The sequence below is a fragment of the Neomonachus schauinslandi genome, chromosome 1 (assembly GCF_002201575.2).
Source record: "Neomonachus schauinslandi chromosome 1, ASM220157v2, whole genome shotgun sequence".
NCBI classification, from domain to species: domain Eukaryota; kingdom Metazoa; phylum Chordata; class Mammalia; order Carnivora; family Phocidae; genus Neomonachus; species Neomonachus schauinslandi.
The window spans coordinates 109,557,923-109,576,987 of NC_058403.1; the positions used below are offsets into that span (position 1 = coordinate 109,557,923).

The 19,065-nt window shown below is 36.6% G+C and overlaps 1 protein-coding gene across 1 annotated transcript in view; it reads right to left on the reverse strand.

Annotated features, from left to right (window-relative positions):
• MED12L (mediator complex subunit 12L) overlaps nt 1-19,065 on the reverse strand; it is a 322,651-nt gene that overhangs the window by 45,564 nt on the left and 258,022 nt on the right. The window contains exons 22-34 of the mRNA XM_021685957.1: nt 18,547-18,688; nt 16,851-16,971; nt 16,395-16,496; nt 15,558-15,671; nt 12,114-12,313; nt 9,025-9,213; nt 8,150-8,224; nt 7,838-8,028; nt 6,894-7,055; nt 4,672-4,783; nt 2,008-2,097; nt 879-988; nt 548-683 (exon numbers count right to left, since the gene is read on the reverse strand). Coding sequence (XP_021541632.1) covers nt 548-683; nt 879-988; nt 2,008-2,097; nt 4,672-4,783; nt 6,894-7,055; nt 7,838-8,028; nt 8,150-8,224; nt 9,025-9,213; nt 12,114-12,313; nt 15,558-15,671; nt 16,395-16,496; nt 16,851-16,971; nt 18,547-18,688 — 1,744 coding nt within the window. The remainder of the gene's footprint in view (nt 1-547; nt 684-878; nt 989-2,007; nt 2,098-4,671; nt 4,784-6,893; nt 7,056-7,837; nt 8,029-8,149; nt 8,225-9,024; nt 9,214-12,113; nt 12,314-15,557; nt 15,672-16,394; nt 16,497-16,850; nt 16,972-18,546; nt 18,689-19,065) is intronic.

Sequence of the window (19,065 nt, forward strand, 5' to 3'; positions counted from 1 at the left end):
GCTGAAATGACAAAAATCCCGTGTAGTATTTGCCAGCAGTAGGCAGAAGCTGCAGCAGAGAACACGTTCTCAAATCCAGGGTCAAACCTCAAGGTAATCGTTGGTTATTTCATTGATAAGGTCGTTAGAAATATTGATCTTTTCTCTTTTCTGCACCATTTGTTTACCGTTTATTTCAAAGATTGCATTATTGGTTAGTCAAATGAATTGGGTTTAGAAATACCAATGCAAATGATTATTTTTTCAATTATAGGTGCCAGTCCAAGCGTGGTTCATCCTAAATCCAATGTGGGCATTTTTGTTACACATTTGATAGTAAATTTCCAAAGTTCCTTAAAAAGTTAAATATTTTGTGAATATAATTTTTTTAAGAAATATCTTCAAGCTATATGCTTATAACTTTTGAGTACTAGTAAGCTGAGGTAAAGCAAATAGCAGAATAACCACATAACATCTAACTTAACACAGTAAATTAAGATAAAATGCAGCAAATAACTAATGCATAAACTATCTGAGATCATGATATATAAGCAGGTCACAAACTTACTTTCAGTTTCTTTACTAAATTCATGTATGCACGTTTGTTCTCTTCAGATCCCCCTGGGGATGCATTTGATAGGTCTGAGGCTAAGGTTCCATTGATTAAAACACCCAGCATGTCAAGAACTGTTGTGAATAATTCACTAAGAGGGGGGAAAAAAATAATTATTTTCACCTTAAAGCAAAACCAAGATATTCTTAACTAATAGCATTTTTATTTAAGGCACAGAACTTTTGATGGTAACTAAGAGAATAAGATGTGACACAGTTTGTAGTCAGCATATCAAAACTTCTACCATGCACATGTGCAGCATACTATGTGTGAAGTAAGAACATACTTGTTAGTGTGCATGTCAACGGTTCCAGAAGTAATGATCTGGAGGAGGAGGAGGGCCCAGTCTGTCGTCCACTGGGTGCTTCTCTGCACAGTGTCAAACATTCCACCCACCTGGCACGAAAAAAAAAATACAATAAAACTTTATTACAAAGAAAATAACATCCCATCACTTTATGTAGCCAATTTTGATTTGTTAAAAAACAAAACAAAACAGTAATAAGACTCAAGTTTATAGGTTATCATATCTTCTCTCTTACCTAGCTACCTATTTGTCACTGTTTTTGGTTCCTTCAGCACAGGAATTTGGTCATTCAAAAAAAAAAAAAGAGGGGGGTGGGGTAGGAGGAGAAGGGGAACCTGAGTGTGGGCACAACATCAATAATGAATTAAATAATAGGAAAATTAACTCTCTTTTGTTCCTAATCTTTCATAATACCCAGTTTTACAATATAACTTTAGTCCAATGTGAATAGGTCAAAACCAGGTAAGTTGATTATCTACAACTTTGTGTTGTTCAGTTACTATTGCATCTAAGCCTACTGTCATAATAACACTTGGAAATATCCAGTAACACAGAAGACTGAGGGGCAGCAACTGCCAAGTATCAGGCAAGCCATCCACCAGAGTAGCCTTCATTGAGGCTTGTCCAATAGGAAAAGAAAACTTCAAAGAAATGTGCAATGTGTGAGAAATTTTAAATGTCTGGATAGCCTCCCTGTCGAATTTGTTTTTTTGATCAATACGATGGAAAGTTTGACAAAAGTTCGACTTACGGCACATTTTTATATGGGTCTTTAAGTGAGTATAATCAAAGCTAATTCATCTCAAAGCAATAACCTTCTCAGACCTACTCTTAGCACAAACTGAAAAGGAGGAGAAATTCCCTGGGGCAGGAGGTGCAGAACACCAATGCCCAAAATACCTATGCCCTCTAGAAGTCAGACCAGACAGGAAGGTCAGCAGCAAGGACAGACACGTGAGAGACAGGGAAGTTGTTAGAGCAAAGAGCCAACAGTGGAAGGCCTCACACCTTGGAATGAAGAGTATGACCATCGAAGGAGTGGAACGCTGGAGTCATTTTCACATTTAGATAAGTGTAATGGAGGGAAAACACTAGAAATGCCCCTTACCAAATTTAGGCGAAGTTGCAATGCTTCATGCATCATCTGCCGTGCTTTTATGTCATCTTGGTATCGTTCTTCTCTCCAATTACTTAAAATCTAAATCAGCAAATAAATGGAAGAACCCAAAACTTATTTTCCCTATTAAAATGGATTTTTTCTTAAAGTTATATTGAGCTTCTTACCGACAGTCAAAAATAATTCTTACTTTAACGAATTAATAAACAAAGCAAAATAAAATTTTAGCTTTCCTCCTTCTTCCACGCAGACAGAAATCTGGTTATTTCTTGCTCATTGCCTTTCTAGGTGGAAGAAGAAAATTCTTATCTATTTATAATCCTGGTAATAAGTCTTAGAAAATGCTTTAAAGGAAGATGAAGTTAAAGATTAACAAACAAAAAAGATTATTTTTTAAATATGTTATTTCACTGGTCTTATTAAGATAAATATTGAATAGACAGAATTATATTTTATATCAGTTCTGTGTTACATTTCTAGGGACCTATGAACCCTAGCAAATGTATTATTTTGATGTTTTATTGAAGGGGGGAGTCTTGCTATCTTACACTTCTGTCTTCATTGATAAAGAACGTATATACTATTTTGAAACATATGACAATTTTCACATCAGTCAAGTGGTGTATTGTTCTACAAAGTGATTGCTTTCACTGATTCAGACTAATGTTAGAAAAGCGAAGATTTGCTTAGGAGAAGCAAACCACAAGTGGGCAACACCCTAGAATCAGATGGCAAGGGCAAAGTCCCTCCCCTTACTGCCATGCTCTGAAATATGGTAACTACTGAGAATCATCTTATGAGTTAAAATGAGTCATATGGGGAAGTAACCCTGCCCAACAGATGAACTGTAAGTATATGGCATGATGAGAGAAGAGCATTTCTCCAATCTCATCAATATAGAGTCCTCTCCCAAGTCTGACTTGAGGGTCCAAGACAGTAAACACAAAACTGTACGAGAGCTTTCATTCTAGCAACAGGACAAATAAAAATAAGTCAAATGTAAGAAGTTGCATGAACCAGGTCAAGGGGATACAAAATGACCGTGGTCCTATTTTTGGAAAGTGATCAGGGAGGGCCTCCATGAGGAGGTGACACCTGAGCACAGACCTGATGAAATGAGGGAGCAACCCTGCTATTATCTGGTAGGAAAGCCTTCCACGTAAAGGGAAAAAAAGATGCAAAGGTGCTGCAATGAGAATCTGCTTGCCAAGCTCAAAGGATAGCGGAGCACCTGGGTGGCTTTTAATAGTCAATTTAACTTCTGTCTCTTGATTTCGGCTCAGATCATGATCTCAGGGTCATGGGATGGAGTCCCGCCTTGGGCTCCGTGCTCAGTGAGGAGTCCGCTTCTCTCCCTCTCTCCATCCTTCTGCCCTTCCCCCCAAGCATGCTTGATTGCTCTCTAAAATAAATAAATTAAAAAAAAAAAAAGGATAGCAATGGGGTCAGTGTGAAGAGTGGAGTGAGCAAGGCATGACTGGTAGGAAACAAGGCAGAAGGGGGAGCCAGTGCCAAATCATGTAGGCCTCTATAAGCCCAGACTTTGAATTTTTATTCTAGATATACTGAGAAACATTGGAGTATTTTGGGCACCAAAGTAACAGGTGATTTACATTTTAGAAGGATCACTTTGGCTGTTGTGCAAAGGATAGATCTCTCATATCTAAAAAGCGGGAGATGACGAGAGGACCAAATGAGTCAAGTATCCTTGTTCACATTCATGTAGTACCATCTGAAAGAAAGACATGATGTCATAGAAACGGAGGGCCACAGGAGGGTTCCATTTGGCTCTGTAAGCGGATAAAACCTCCCACATGACCAATCGACCTACTTTGCTCAATTCCACACTTCCCAATTTCTAGTTCCATCACCTGGCTTCCTTTAAGTACACAGAATGCAAATGCCCCAAAGAGTGACCAGGAGAACTGTGGGTGGTGGAAAGCCAAAATTCAAATTCTTTGTACACAAATCAATATACCTTCTGATTTTGAAATTAGTACTTTACACTCAACTGGCATTGGTTTGGCTCTGGCAGGAAAATAAAACTGAGGGACGCGTGGGTGGCTCAGTCGGTTAAGCGTCTGCCTTCGGCTCAGGTCATGATCCCAGGGACCTGGGATCGAGTCCCACATTGGGCTCCTTGCTCAGCCGGGAGCCTGCTTCTCCCTCTGCCTGCCACTCTCTCGCTCTGACAAATAAATAAATAAAATCTTAAAAAAAAAAAAAAAAAAAAAAGAAACAAAATAAAACTGAGTTTCTGAATGAAGAGAGCTCAAGCTGAGATCCTCCAGATAGGTGGGGGTGGAGCTGGAGAAGCTGGAGAGAGGTTCCTCTGTCTTAGCACCATGCCTGCAACACACACTGCTCAAGCACCTCTCCCACAACGCAGGATCAGGAGAGGAGCAGATATGTCAAAGTTGTACGCAATGTACAAAATATTATTTTTATAGGGCACAATGCATAATTACTGTTAGAAAACTGTGAATCTTGTGGTGCCTAGAATGCCAGGTAGGAAAATAGGACATGGATTGTGTTTCCTTGCAGCTAATCAAAATATGTTGTCGTCTTATTAGTTTAATCTCAGTATTTGAAAGGAAAACAAATTAATGTCATTAGAAAAATACTTGCCTGGCTTAATATTCTCGTATACTTTACCTGATTAACTTGATTCTGAAGAGATGTTAGGAGGCCTTCCCGTTGTTCATCTTGTCCCTTAAGGCAGGTAAGGACCAGTGAGAGGAAAGGTTGTTGACTCAAAAGAGACATACTACAAAGGAAGTAGTAACAGCAGATCTAGTTAGAAAGGATGGATTACTTCCTGTGCAACATAGATCTCTTGCCCTTGGGTTATTGGCTCTTATTTATTTTACTACTAGAAAAGGAAAGAGAGTAGTAAATAGCCAAAGCCTACTTAAAAAGTTAAATCATAGCTCTATTAAAAAGATTAAAAGCCACTGTGATGATTCTAAATAATTTAATATGCTCTCCTGCCCTTGAAGGCATTCCCAAACTAGCATAAATTCATATTGCAAGAGCATGTTGGGGGAGTGCAGTGAGAAGAGAATTTCTATTTTGTATCAGTAAGCTGAATTGAAGATGCACATCAGCAGCAATATGACTTTATATGCAGAAGAAAATGAAAAGTTAAAAAATTTCTGTCACACAAAACTATTATCTTAGAGTCAAAGAAACAGGCCTATACGACTGTTGTGCTTATATTATTTTTTAGCACATTTCTTAAGACCAAAGAGGGCGGGTATTGAGAGAAATAAGATCAGCACCTAGGTCTGAGGATCCAAAAGCAGTGAGCTTGTTAGTGACCCACCATATCCCATAGCCTCATCGTAAGAGGTGTTAAGGCATTTGAGTTAAAAAAAAAAAAAAAATCTATTTTAAATTGTCATTTTATTAATATTTCTTCAATTATCGGAGAACTAACAAATCATATTGACAAACTAAGTGCTATGTTGTAAAAAAATTCTTTTTTTTTTTTTTAAAGATTTTACTTATTTATTCATGAGAGACAGAGAGAGAGAGAGAGAGACAGAGGCAGAGGGAGAAGCAGGCTCCCCGCGGAGCAGGGAGCCCAATGCGGGACTCGATCCCAGGACCCTGGGATCATGACCTGAGCCGAAAGCAGACGCTTAACCGACTGAGCCAACCAGGCGTCCCGGAAAAAAAATTCTTAAAAGGAGATCGAGACCCAAAGATTTCAATGTGCTTCATCCTCTACCAGCAGAGCTGAGAGATATTGACTTGGGAAGAGTCATCTTTAAACTATGCAATACCATCTGTGTCCCCTTCGTGGGAAGAGAGGCAATGTACATGCAACATCCATTAGCAAATTAACTTCCAGAATTAAAACTGAGTCATCGGGTTGGTTGACTGACCCTCACAAAGGTAACACCCAAAACAACCAGGTAACAAACAAAATACATGTAAAATAGATCTCTACGAAAATGCACTTTAGTTAAAGAGCAGGGTCTCAGGAGCCAGACAACCCGGGTTTAAACTCAAGTCTTACAGTAAACTCCTTAGCTGTGTGTCCTTGTGAAATTAACTTTTCAGTGCCTCCCTTCCTTCATCTTAAGAAAGGTATAATGAGAGTACCCACCACATATGATTGCTGTGATAATTTAAAAGTTCATGTATGTATGTGATGTGTTTTATACAATGGCATTTCATAAGGGCTCAATAAATGGAGCTACTAAAATATTAATTAGGGGGTAAGAACTATACATGTTCAGAGTTGTTTTTTCTTTTTTAAATGGAAGAGATCTTATTTCCCTTTATTCCTGAGGTGCTAAATTCATATTTTCACATTAGAGCATAGCTCTGTTCTTTCTCAATAACAGAGTCAGTCTGCAAATTTAATTATTTGAAACTATTTCTGGGGCCTAAAATAAATGAAGTAAAGATTAAACTTAGTGGTTTATAAATTTTAGTATTTAGTCTAGAACAAGAGCCCTAAATGTTAAAAATATCACTATCTTAGGGCCCAACAGGACAGAATGATAAATAATTCTATGTATTGTAAACATAAATAATTAAAACAATGAAAAGTAATTAAATGTAGAATATAGGGACTAAATGGATATCCAGATCTGATTGAACAGGTCTGAGGTGAGGCTAAGAAGTTGGTATTTTTAATGGCTCAGCAGTGATTTGGGTACACAAGTAGAATGAACTGGTGTACTAAATATGTTTAACCTGGAACTTTTTAGGATCCGAGCTTTACCTAACAGATTATTTTCATTTCCATTTAAAAACATAATTTCAGTGCACTCTGGGTACACTGACCATGTATGTCTGCAAGATGCTACTTGTTCTCAATCATTCCTTAAGCCCTCACAAAGAGACACACCTTGCAGCCGTACCTTTTCTGTTTTTGTCTGTCTCTTTCCTTTTTTGAAGAGGAGCCCAAGTGCTGTCCCTTCTCCAGCTCCTCTCCAGCAGCTTTTAGTACCCTTCCTTGCACAGAGGTCGGCAGCCTGGCAATTAGGGGGGCCACCAGCCACACACCCCTGCGTTCAGAGGAGCTAAAATCAGAAATAGGTGTTATACCTACGGAGGTGTCCTTTTCCTCTGCTCTCACAGTTATAACAGAAACTCCAGGGAAAAACTTTCATGAATAAGAAACACCAATTATCCTAAAATTTCCCTTTTAACTCTGTACTATCTTTCCTCTTGCCAAATATCAGAGAGTTGAACACACTTTTCCACTCTTGCTATGGAGAGCAATAAAACATGGGGTTCTGAGAGAATAAAAAAACAAACAAAAACTTTTTAAATCTATTAAGTGTTCTTCTATTTTTAGTTCTCTGATTAGCAACAGTCCTTTTGTACAACAAGCAACACACTTTACTGTCATGGTTAAGATATGAAATGTTCTGATGATATTTAAGCATATTAATAACCAATTTATAAGGTTGTAAAATTCACTAGTTATACTTTACACCCAAATGATGAGATACAAATCAATCTGCCTATCATGATTAACCTTTGTGCAACACTGCCAATTAATAAAGATGGCAGAAAAAGTGTTTCCTATATAATGAATTCTATAGAACAGAGTAGCCTTAATTAGACAGTAAAGAAATTAATCCCTTCTGCGTGTCATATGTAATTCCAAGGAGTCTGGATGTGGTAAACACTGAGACATCTTTCATCATCGTGCCCTTTAACATATTATAAAATAATGATAACTGACACAAATAATTTCACATTCCTGCAGCTTTATGAAAAGTAATGCATCATGCAAATAAAAATATACCATTACATGTGAAAAAGTGAACACAGCCCAAACTGCAGAAAAAAATACCTTAGAAATGTCTTTATTCCATTCTGCCTCGTGCTACTTGTATCAGTATTTCCAATCCCATTTGGGTTGAAGAGGCCCATTCCAGAATTAGAAGAATTATTGTTCAAGTCAGCAGACTGCTGGAATACCTCTATTGTTGCCTTTGCAATATTATCCAGTAAGTTGTTCATTTCAGCCACTGAACCAGAGCCCTGGAGTTACACATAAGAAAACTAGCATGCATATGTTTTACTTCATCTTCCAACATCAACGTGTTCTTCCTGTTCTTAAAATTTTGTATACATAACACATCCTTCCAATATATATACTCACAGGGTCCTTCAAGCACTGTTTGATCATTAACTGAAGTTCTAGCCAGGACTGCCTTAGTGTCCACTGCTCAAGATTCTGGGGAAAATGGAAAGAATTAACACATCAAGGATACTGAGTGTGTCTTAAAATATAATAATTCCTTGCAGTATTCCCTCTCTCAAGAAAGAATAGAATAATCATACAGAATAAAGGAATTTGTAGGGATCAAAAGGCTTCCAGGTCCATTAAATACATTCATTGTAGACACAAATTAAAAAAAAAAACAAACATTAAAATAATGCACATCTGGGGCCCCTGGGTGGCTCAGTCAGTTAAGCGTCTGCCTTGGGCTCAGGTCACGATCCTGGAGGCCTGGGATCGGGCTCTGCATTGGGCTCCCTGCTCAGTGGGGAGTCTACTTCTCCCTCTGCCCCTCCCCTTGCCTGTGTGCTCTCTCTCATTCGCTCACTCTAATAAATAAAATCTTTAAAATAAATAAATAAAATAAAGTAAAATAAAATAATGCACATCACTCAGCCAGGCACTGGAAATAAGATAGGGATTTCTTCTCCCAAAATCTATTCATCTAAGCAATCCCATTCCAAAATAATTTCAATACTTTTTGAATAATATATTTAAGACTATCCCTCCAGAAAGCTTATGTCTCATCTAAATACAGTAGACTTAAAATATCAATGTTTATATTATGATTGTATAGCATTTGCAGTATCTGTATTTACCTAGCAATGAAGTACAGCAATTGCACAGAAAAGAAAGTTGGGAGAATAAATATCAGAATTGAAGTCAAGAATTAGTTAGCACTGAGCAAAAAAAAAAGCAAAAAAAAAAAAGTGTTACATGACAGAAACACAATCTTTTGACTCTTAATCACTCACCTGAAGAATACGCTTAATGTGCTGTCTTTGCAAGTTGTCCCCCTCCGTACATTCTTTAATACCATGAGGATAACAGATAAGCTGTAGTAATTTCTGTGCTTGCATATTTGAAAGCACAGGGTCCAATATAAGCTCTTTGTCTGTGCATAATCTTTCAGGTTCTTTTAAGCAATGTTCTCCTACCCATTCCTTAAAAAAAAAAAAACAAAAAAACAAAAAAACGGCTGTTAGATTGACAGGCAGTGACTTTCTATACATGAATGTAATAGGCACTAAGTCATGTTGCACAATGGAATATAAAGCAGACAGAAATCTTCCAATTAAAAAAAAATTACATGAAAAAAGTAGGTGGGAAAAATTTTGAAAACAAAATTCCTGGTATTTTGACTTCCTAAAAATACAAAGTGGGATCTTGGTTAAAAAATGTACTGCATGGAGCACTGGGTCCTGTACGCAAACAATGAATCATGGAACACTACATCAAAAACTAATGATGTAATGTATGGGGATTAACGTAATAAAAAAAACGTTTGAAAAACAAATATGCAAAAAAAGGAAAGAAAAGAAAGCTAAAGAAACTAAAGAAAATATTGGCGTGTAATGGTAATGATTCTGTATTATTACATGTCTTCCTTTTTATGTAACGCATAGTGCATTCCACTGAATAGGAAGAAGAGTAAAACATTTAGAAAACTGTCTTCATTTTTTATATTCTAAATGCTATTATTATAAATATTTGTGCATATCTACTTTCTATACAAATATTTTCTTAGAATAATTTCATAAAAGCACAATTTTTGGGTCAAGGAGTATAACAAAATGTAAAACTATTGATACATATAGTCAATTGCCCTCCAGAGAGTTTCTACCAATTTAAACCCCTATCACCTTTTCTTTATCATTGCAAACTCTTATACTATAGAAGAAATCATCAACAGAGTGCAGTTTGAACCCAGATCTGTTTCAGAGGTGGCCTAGTTTCTTAACTACACCAGGAGCCCAACGCTGAGTATCTATTAAAGTCACCCAGGGAGCTTGCTAAAATTCCAAAGCCCAGGCCCCATCAAATAAATATCTGATGGTGGGACCCAGACATCAGTAATATTTTTCAGGGATTAAAACTGTTTGACCTTTGGTGCTTCTGGTTGGGAACCAATACACAACTGCCTCTCACTATCTATATGACCATTTCACGAACTTTAACCATAGTTACAATATGCCCTAATTAAAACATGACCCTTTAACATAATGTCTCCATCAAAATGGAAAATAGTATATATGGTATGCCATGTTTTCTTTTTTTTTTTTTAATAAGAAAAGAGAAATTAGGGGAAAAAAGGAAGATAAATTAAAAAATAATAAAACTGATCACCAAGGGCAGGAAAAAACACAGGACAGAAGAGCCTGATAGAAGAGACAGAGAATACATCTCTTAGTACTCCTTTTTGTGCAGTTGACTTGTAGAAGCATGCTAGTCTAAAGCAGAGCTGATGTGGGGAGGAAGAAAAAGGGAATCTAAACTGAATGCAAACAGAAACAAATGAAATCAATTCTATTTCAAATGAATACCATCCATACTGAAGGAGAAAGTTCAAAAAGATGTTTAACACACAAAAAAACAAATCCTCAACTCCTTTTCATTTTTTCCTAGTGGTATAGGTGTAGCAATTCTGAAAACTATTTCAGGTGTAGTACAGAATTAAGTACACGAGTAAATGATTGATCTTACTGGGAGCCAGGGTTCTTGCTGTGGAAGACAATATTAATATGGAATGGGGGAATGCAAAGAAGAACTAAGTGGAGTTAACAGAAGTGGATGTATCAGTACAAACTCATGAATATACACAGACATTTATGTATATGCATATATTTTTTCCTACTTCTATCTGCTGAAAGGGCTTAGAGACAAAGAATACCCACTGCCCACAGTAATGAGCACCACAGTGCCCATATCTTGGTTTCTAAATACCATCGTCTACTAACTAGAACCAGAGTTCCTTGGAGGAATGAGTAATTCCAGGTTTGGAACAGGGAAAGCACAAGGTGGGCCAGGAACTAAGAAAGTACTTGGGGTGGCGGGGGGAAGGGATGGAGACATGTCAAAATAATTTAAAAGCCAGGATGAAAAGGTTCCCACTGGACAAATCTGTGACAATTTGAACATGAAAATAACTAAGGATAGTATTTTATAATCCATATGGATAACAAATAAATAAGAATAAGGGAAAAAATTAATAAGGGTAGGCTCTCTTTAGAGTACAATGCAAATCACTAACTATAGAGGAGTTGGGGGAAAAGCAATCACCATTTTGTAACCCTCATATAAAGACGAGTTTGGACAAGAATCAAAATGAATGCTATATGGGTGGTGGAGTTTGGTGAAGAGCAAGATATCTGTGTTGTCTCAAAATGTCTCCCAATGACTGTTTACTGATTGCAAGGGGAAAAAATGGTAACTACACAGCAGCGAGATCTTGAAACCATACAATGGAGACACCTTGATCAAAACGATCTGAGGTGCAGATGCACATCATGTGCCTTCAGGTGTGACTACCCTAGAACACAACATTACTTCTGTAGCATCTTGGCCAAGATTGCATCATCTGAAGCTAATCTATGGGAAATTTCAGACAAAACCAACATTATGGGACAACTGACAAAATTGAATATGGCCTGCAGGTGAGAAAAAATTACTGTACCAAGGCTAAATTTCTTGTTTTTTGGTAACTGCATTTGGTTATATTAATAAGTAAACACTAAAGTATTAAAAGTAAAGATTCATAATGTATGCCATCTACTCTCAAAAGCTTCAGCAAAAAATTAAAAAGTATATGCATCCACATTCACACACAAATAGAATCATAAAGCAATGTGGCAAAATGTAAACAACTGGTGAATCTACATAAAGGGCATATACACTAGAGTTCTTTATTATTATTGCAACTTTTCAACAAATTCAAATTTATTTCCAAATAAAGTTAGCAGGAAGAAAAGGACCCCCAATGTGCAAGTTTCCTACAATAGTGAGCATCTCTCTCATAAGAACAATTATACAGTGAAATTAAAGGCAAATTAAATCTGAAAAATACCTGTTGACAGATAGTCCTCAGTACATATCTAGCATATTCTCTTAAATTGGCAGTTTCTATGGAAATGCTTTTCCCACAGGATTTTGAATTTTGCGAGGCAGTCCAGATATCATCGGCATTCCCATCACGTCGTAAACCCCTCATGGTGAAGTCATCATTCTTTAAAGAGCTGACATTGTTATTGCCAATTTTGGCATCTCCTAAATAATAGAACCACAAAAGCAAAATCACAGAAGTTCAAAATATTGCCAAATCCTTGAGAAGTAAATGAAGCAAGTCTTCAGGGACTTAAAATACGTGAATGGCATCATTATGGCATAGATTGTTGTTCAGCAAGAGAGAGAACAGATCAAGAGAATAATTGCAAGAACCCAGAGAAGTTTCACTGGACATGGAAAAAGAAGCATATTCAAGACTTATTCCTTATTTTGTTTACAGAATTAAGTATGTGTTCACTGAACTTGGAAAGGCCATTATGAATCATACTTAATAATCAGAGAACATTGATTTCACCAATATTTCAAGCACAAATGTATTCAATATTCAAATTCATTTCACTTATAGACAAGGAAAAAATGGGTTACTCACCCTTCTAGATGTCCCTTTTCCATTTCTTCTCTTACAATGACTTATTTTCTATCCATAGGTCAAGAGAAAAGTTTTGCCTTAGCCCACCTTACTATCAACTTCTTGACAAGAGAGATTTATTTCCCTGGGAATGGAAAAGGGCAATGCATACTAAGGAAGCCCTAAAACATAGGGCACTCATTGAATAACCCAAGTCTCTCACTTTCCTCTCTGTAAACATCCAAATTAGAAAACCTCACCAGATCAACCTCTAATATACTGAGTCAAATGAAACTAAGGAAAGGGTTTCCCTCATAATCAAGTTCTTCGGGACAAAATGGAGCAGAATGTCTGAATAGTTGGAAATAAGAAATCCTCTCTAGCTGTGAAAGACAAATCACTATCATATTTTAAAGTGAGAGAATTGATAATAAAGACTACCAAATGACAACAGAGCCTCTAAACTTTTGCCTGTTTACCCACAGGTTTATAAGCCTTGAATAAGAAAATTTCTTGGAACCAACAAATGAGTTTAAATGAGGCCCCTCACTACCCACTATGAGTAAAACTAAGCCCATATCAGTGAAAAAAAAGCCTTTTAAAACCCACAGGTCAACCAAGAAAAGGTTTTGAAAAATTTGAAAAATCAGAATGGCTTAGTGAATATTTATTTATAAAATTATAAGAGGAGGGGAGGAATAAACAATGCTTTTCAAATCATCAATATCTTATAATATCATAAATTCCTCATTAAAACACACAGTAGAAAAAGTGCCAATTTCACTTCACTCACAAGAGTTCATTTAATTCAACAGGGCTCCTTGGGAGCTGAAAGATATGTACCAAAATTTAGCATACTTTCTCCCACCTCTGGGGATATAAAGAACTATTTCTACACCTTAAGGTAAAACTACTACATAAATTAAAAACCAATTTCTAAAGAACAGTTTTAGCTCCCAAACTCAAAATAGATCCTGGTGGACAGGACTTGAGAGAACATTGGTAAGGACAGGGTAAGGTAGAGAAATTAAAACTTCCATAAAAACAAAATCAGAGAAACAAACACCTCTGCCTAGGAAATCCTCAGATTCTCATTTAGTTTAGATGTTAGGATGACAGAGAAGGTACAGGAGACTGTGCCAGAACCTTCTGTAACTGTAGAAAAGAGTGTTCAGTGACTACCCAGTCCAAAGCTCTGCTGACATCCAAATGACCCGATCCTGACTTCTCAGACTTGAAGCATTCTCTATCTACCAAGAACTGACGTGAATTACAAAGATCAAGGAAAGCCAACCAAAGATAAATGAACTGGTTATTACACATGGATATTAAAATACAATTATGTGACTCTTTAAAGAGGCTGGCAAATTTTAGTTGGAACTGGAACAGTCCTCCAAATGAAGGGGTAAGTGTCTAGATGGCACTCATCTTGCTTTTTGCCATTAAATGTCTATCCCCTTCTGTAGTCACAATTCAAACATTAGTTTGTTGAATAGCTACTATTTCAAAACCTACTTTCTAGTTTTTCTGATGGGCATTAGAGATACCACAGTTTAAAAAAAAAAAAAAAAAAAAAGCAAGTCTCTGACTTCATGATCTCTACATTTATTTAAGTAGATTGACCAGCCATTTTCTTTTCAAACATCATCAGAGAAGAGAAATTTTATTTACTGAAATGAGCATTTAATGTTGGTGGTATAATAATACAAGCTCCTAAGCTCAGAAGAGAGGCTATGACCATCCACATGGCTCTACCTTTCCCTTTTACTATAAACTCATGGGCATTTCCAAGGGCATCCCTTTGATATAATATATAAATGTATACATATGTTTTCTCCAACCTTTAATCTTAAACTACTGCAAAAATTAGAAACCACATGTAAATATATGTATGTGTGTGTATATATATTCTTTTCTTAAGGTGAACTTTTAATAATTTTTTTAGTGAAAATCCTGTTATCCTTTATTGTCACCAAATAACATTCAAACAGGTATATAAAGTATAATGTTCTTTAAGACTCCTCTAAAACATTTCCTATCTACCCAATAGTTTCTATTCTAATCAAAGAGAGCTCCTTCAGAACATGAGAGAACTTTTATTTAGTCAAGGCCAAAAGAGGGTTCCCACAGTTGGAATTAGGCAGTGTGGACTCAAGACTTCCTACTCATTCAAATCCTGACCAATTTATAGAATCAAAATGTCTTAAAGCATTACACTATCAATGAACAGAAAATGCAGTACTACTACTCCAGGAGTACATATGCCAATAGGAGTATAAAGGACGTCTTGGACATTATGGATTAAATTTTTAAAAATTCTGATGTCTAATATTGATTTATCAATAATATCAACATCATTGCAATTATTACCTGATTCATGAAAACCCCAAGGCAGAAGTTTATATACTTGTTAAGGGTCACAACTGAAGTAAAAACACTAAGGTTAAAACCCAGGTTTTCTGATGTCCTGCTCCTAATATATGACATGAAATTTAAACCTTTGGTTAGATCACCATGTCATCTGTGTCCATCACAAAGTGTGATTTATGCCAACAAATAAAAACAAAACCACCCTGTGGGTCTGAGAATCTGTGTTATATCAAAATGAAATATCCTGTAGTTAAAATGCCATCAAAAAAACCCCCAAAAAACAACAAAAACCTATTATATTTAAATTCCCCCAGAATTTGTAGGTAAGGAGCAGACATCTCAAGTCCAACTGATCTTGGACTTGGAGAAAGCCAACTAATTTTGCCAGGAAAACCAAACCAAACCAAACCATGTTTCTAGTAATATGAATTAGAGTTGAACCTAAATACAAATTATTTTTCCTCTTTTTCTGGTGAATAACCAAGTTTAGTGCCAGGATAATCTTACCAAGCATCATAATTGCTTTTAAGACAGCAAACACGGCTCCCACTTCAATGCTGTTGTGAGCAGCGGCTAAGAGGTGTCTATCACAAGATGATCTTATTCCAGGGAAAGGTTTGCCTATGAGAACAACAGCAAATGGTCTCATTACCACCATTAACAATCTCTTCTAACCATTTACAATCAGCAGAGCCTTTCACTGTTAGACTGTGGGTCCTTAACTGCCATCAGTTAGCTTTAATCGATGCTTCATGGATTCACTAAGAAACACCGTCAGTATTCCTTTCTTAACCTTTTCTTTTTAATTATTAAAACAGTGTCTTTGCTCCTTAAAGAGATGGACCAAAAAAAACAGGAATTTTCATCTACATATGCTGATTGTCTCACACACACACACAGACACACACACACACACACACACGTATGGAAATGATTTTTAGAAACACACTTCAATCACACCCCTAGAATTCTTACCTTATTCCTTTTACCTTAGTAAAAGAATAAATGAATCATCATTGCCCTAAGCTGCTATGATATGGCTCATAACAAACATACATAGTATGTGAGAGGATCAAGCCGCCCACCAGCAGGGCTTGGCCTAAGAGCAAAAGTATTTCCATGGTTTATTAACTCCTGATTTGAGTTTCTCAATCCATCCTGATATTGCATAAATAAAAGGTGCTGAGAGCGCTCTCAAGGGCATTACTACACTCGCTCCTCACCTGCACAGCAAGCTCACCAGTATCAGGAAGTAAATGACAGAACGGACAGCCTACTTGGTCATTTTAGCATCTATACCTCCAGACGAAAATGTCACCAGGGGTTTTTCAGCTTTCAGCTCACCGGTTGCTTGAGGTAATAAGCAGGCCTGGGGAGCTCGGAAGAGATGAAGCAGAAGTCGGCATGTCATCCTCGCCCCCGGCTCAGCATCTGCATCTCCACAAGCTAGGAAAGATTTTAAAAGCACGTTTGCTAATTTATTCAAGGACATGTCTTCAGGTTTTCTATTAAGCTAACTTTTCTGGAATAATTTAAATACAAATGCTCCTTACAGTAAGAAGTAAGGCACTAAGCTATGCTTTTTCAGGAAACCAGAGGGCTTCCTTAAAAACAACCTTTTCCATAGGGATCCATTTGATTTTGTGTAGAACATCACTGACAATTCTACAATCTTTACCTCAACACCACACCACGGCCCAACGCGGGGACGCTTTAATAGTATGTTTACTGTGTTGTAATAGCTAGAAACCACCCCAAGACAGCCATCAAGTAACAAGGGCCACTCTGGACGTGCCGTACCTGCTGCCAGGAGCGAGGGAAGTGCGACGTGCTGCACGACGTCCTCCAGGGAGAAACACTGTCGTGCTATCAGAATAGCAATGAAAGTAGCTAATGAATCATGGAATGAAAGGTCACTCACCTTCAAGAAAAACATTGACATGTTTTAATACCTAACACCCTTTCAGGTAATATCTAAGCTTAATATCTAAGAGAATGTAGGCAACACCAGTAAGATCTCAAATCCCAAAATGACCCAATCGAGTGAAATGGTAACACGTCAGACTTATTATCTTCTAAGGACTATTTCTACTTTATAAGATGAAAAATGAGGTTTACCTACATCCCAATGCTATCAGGAGATACTGAGTTTTACCTAGACTCCATGTTATTGAACAAAATCAAGAAATTCCTAAAAGATGTAGCATAAATAAAACTTTTTGACAGAATACAACATCATCTGTTATTTAAGGGTAAGATCATTAGGGAGCAAAGGAAAAACAAGGAAGTTCTAAGCCTTATTAATGTTTTAGAGTTCTTTTCAGGGATAAATATGAATGATCCTATAACATAATTAGTTTTAAAAACAACTCTGAAAATTTCCAACTGACTCCTAAACTTGAAAGAGAGTGAAAGAGAGAGAGGAGAGAGAGATTGTGAAAAAAAGAAGAGAAGGAAAATCAATTCATTCAGGATAAAACCTCTACCTACACAGACCAAACAAGACTTTGGAAGAGAACAATAACAAAAACCATCATAACAGCAGACTTCATATTAAGTTGTATTATATGCCAATAACTATGGTTAGTGATTTACAAAAATCACCTCATTTAATAGCATACCACCATGAGGCTCATACTATTATTAATCCTGATTTTGCAGATGAAGGAACAAAGCGGAGATAAAGTATAACAGAAAACAACCAAGAGGTTAAGGAATTATGTTAAAGATAAAAATTGGGATTTCTTCTGTCTGGAAAAGTGGGTAACAGATATGAGTTACCTGAGATACCAGAACTAGAAAGTAAACCTCTAACTGGAAGGCGGAAGGAGGTTTGTAAAAATATATAAATGTCTTCTACACAGAAGACACACCAACATATAACATGATCACTCCAAGAAGTGATAGGAAAAACAGAGACTCGTGACACATTTTTTAAAAACTTTACACATCATGGATGCTACAGGACATGCGAAGGAAATCGGTGATATATACCAGGTATCTCTTCATCAACTTCCAGACACAATCACTAAGAAAGACTGAACATGTCAATGAATCTGGGCCTGGACATTCTTAAGCAACACAGTGAAAGCTATGTTCCTAGAAGGCACCTTGAGCCTTACAAAACAAAGTGGTTCTCTTCAAAATGTAAATGTAAACTGCTTTAGGCAAATTATGTCTTGTACCATGAGGAGTCCAAGGCACTTGGGTAAACAATATGAACCGACAGCTCTGAAGAGAACATATTATATAAAAAATCTCAGCTAAAAAGAGAGAAACTCTTGGCATCTCTGTTGTAGATTAAGCTATTGTATTTATTCCAATTTTTTTTTTTTTTCATTTATGTAATCCTTGACAACCGCATTCTCCTTTATTGCTTTTGGGCAGAGAAAGAAAAATATTTTATATTTCAGGTAAGGGTTAAGTCAATTAAAAAGAATTACTAACTAAATATTTCATTGCACAGATGAGTTTTTAAGCAAAAAAGAAAACTTACATCTACAGTGCAAAGTACATCATTAAACCCCCACACATGATTTGAAGAACAACAAAGAGCCTTCAGAACTCCCAGCCATTCTGAACTAAGAACAGTGCAGCAAGCTGTCAGCTCCGAGGAGAAATTGGCAATGTCGTTAATCCTGGGAAGAGGAAAAAGAACATAGTAGAAAGTAACAGGAGAGAAACAGGCACATGTAATATACTTAATGAGCACATACCTCACTACCATCAAACAAGTCATTCATTTCGAAAATACAGAGATTTATTAAATACCCACTTGTCAAATAACCTAGTAGAACCTGGAACCAAAGATAAAAGTAAGTGGCTTCAAATATTTAATGTTGCTGAGAAAAATCAGTACAGATGCCAATTAACATATTTTTGTTCTGAGAACAAACCTTACAAACTTACATTTTTAGGGGCATCAAAAAAATTAAAGACACTGTGTAATTTAGGTAGGTCAAAAAACAGTGTTTTAAAAAAGGGTTTTGTTTTTTGGGTTTTTTTAGATTTTATT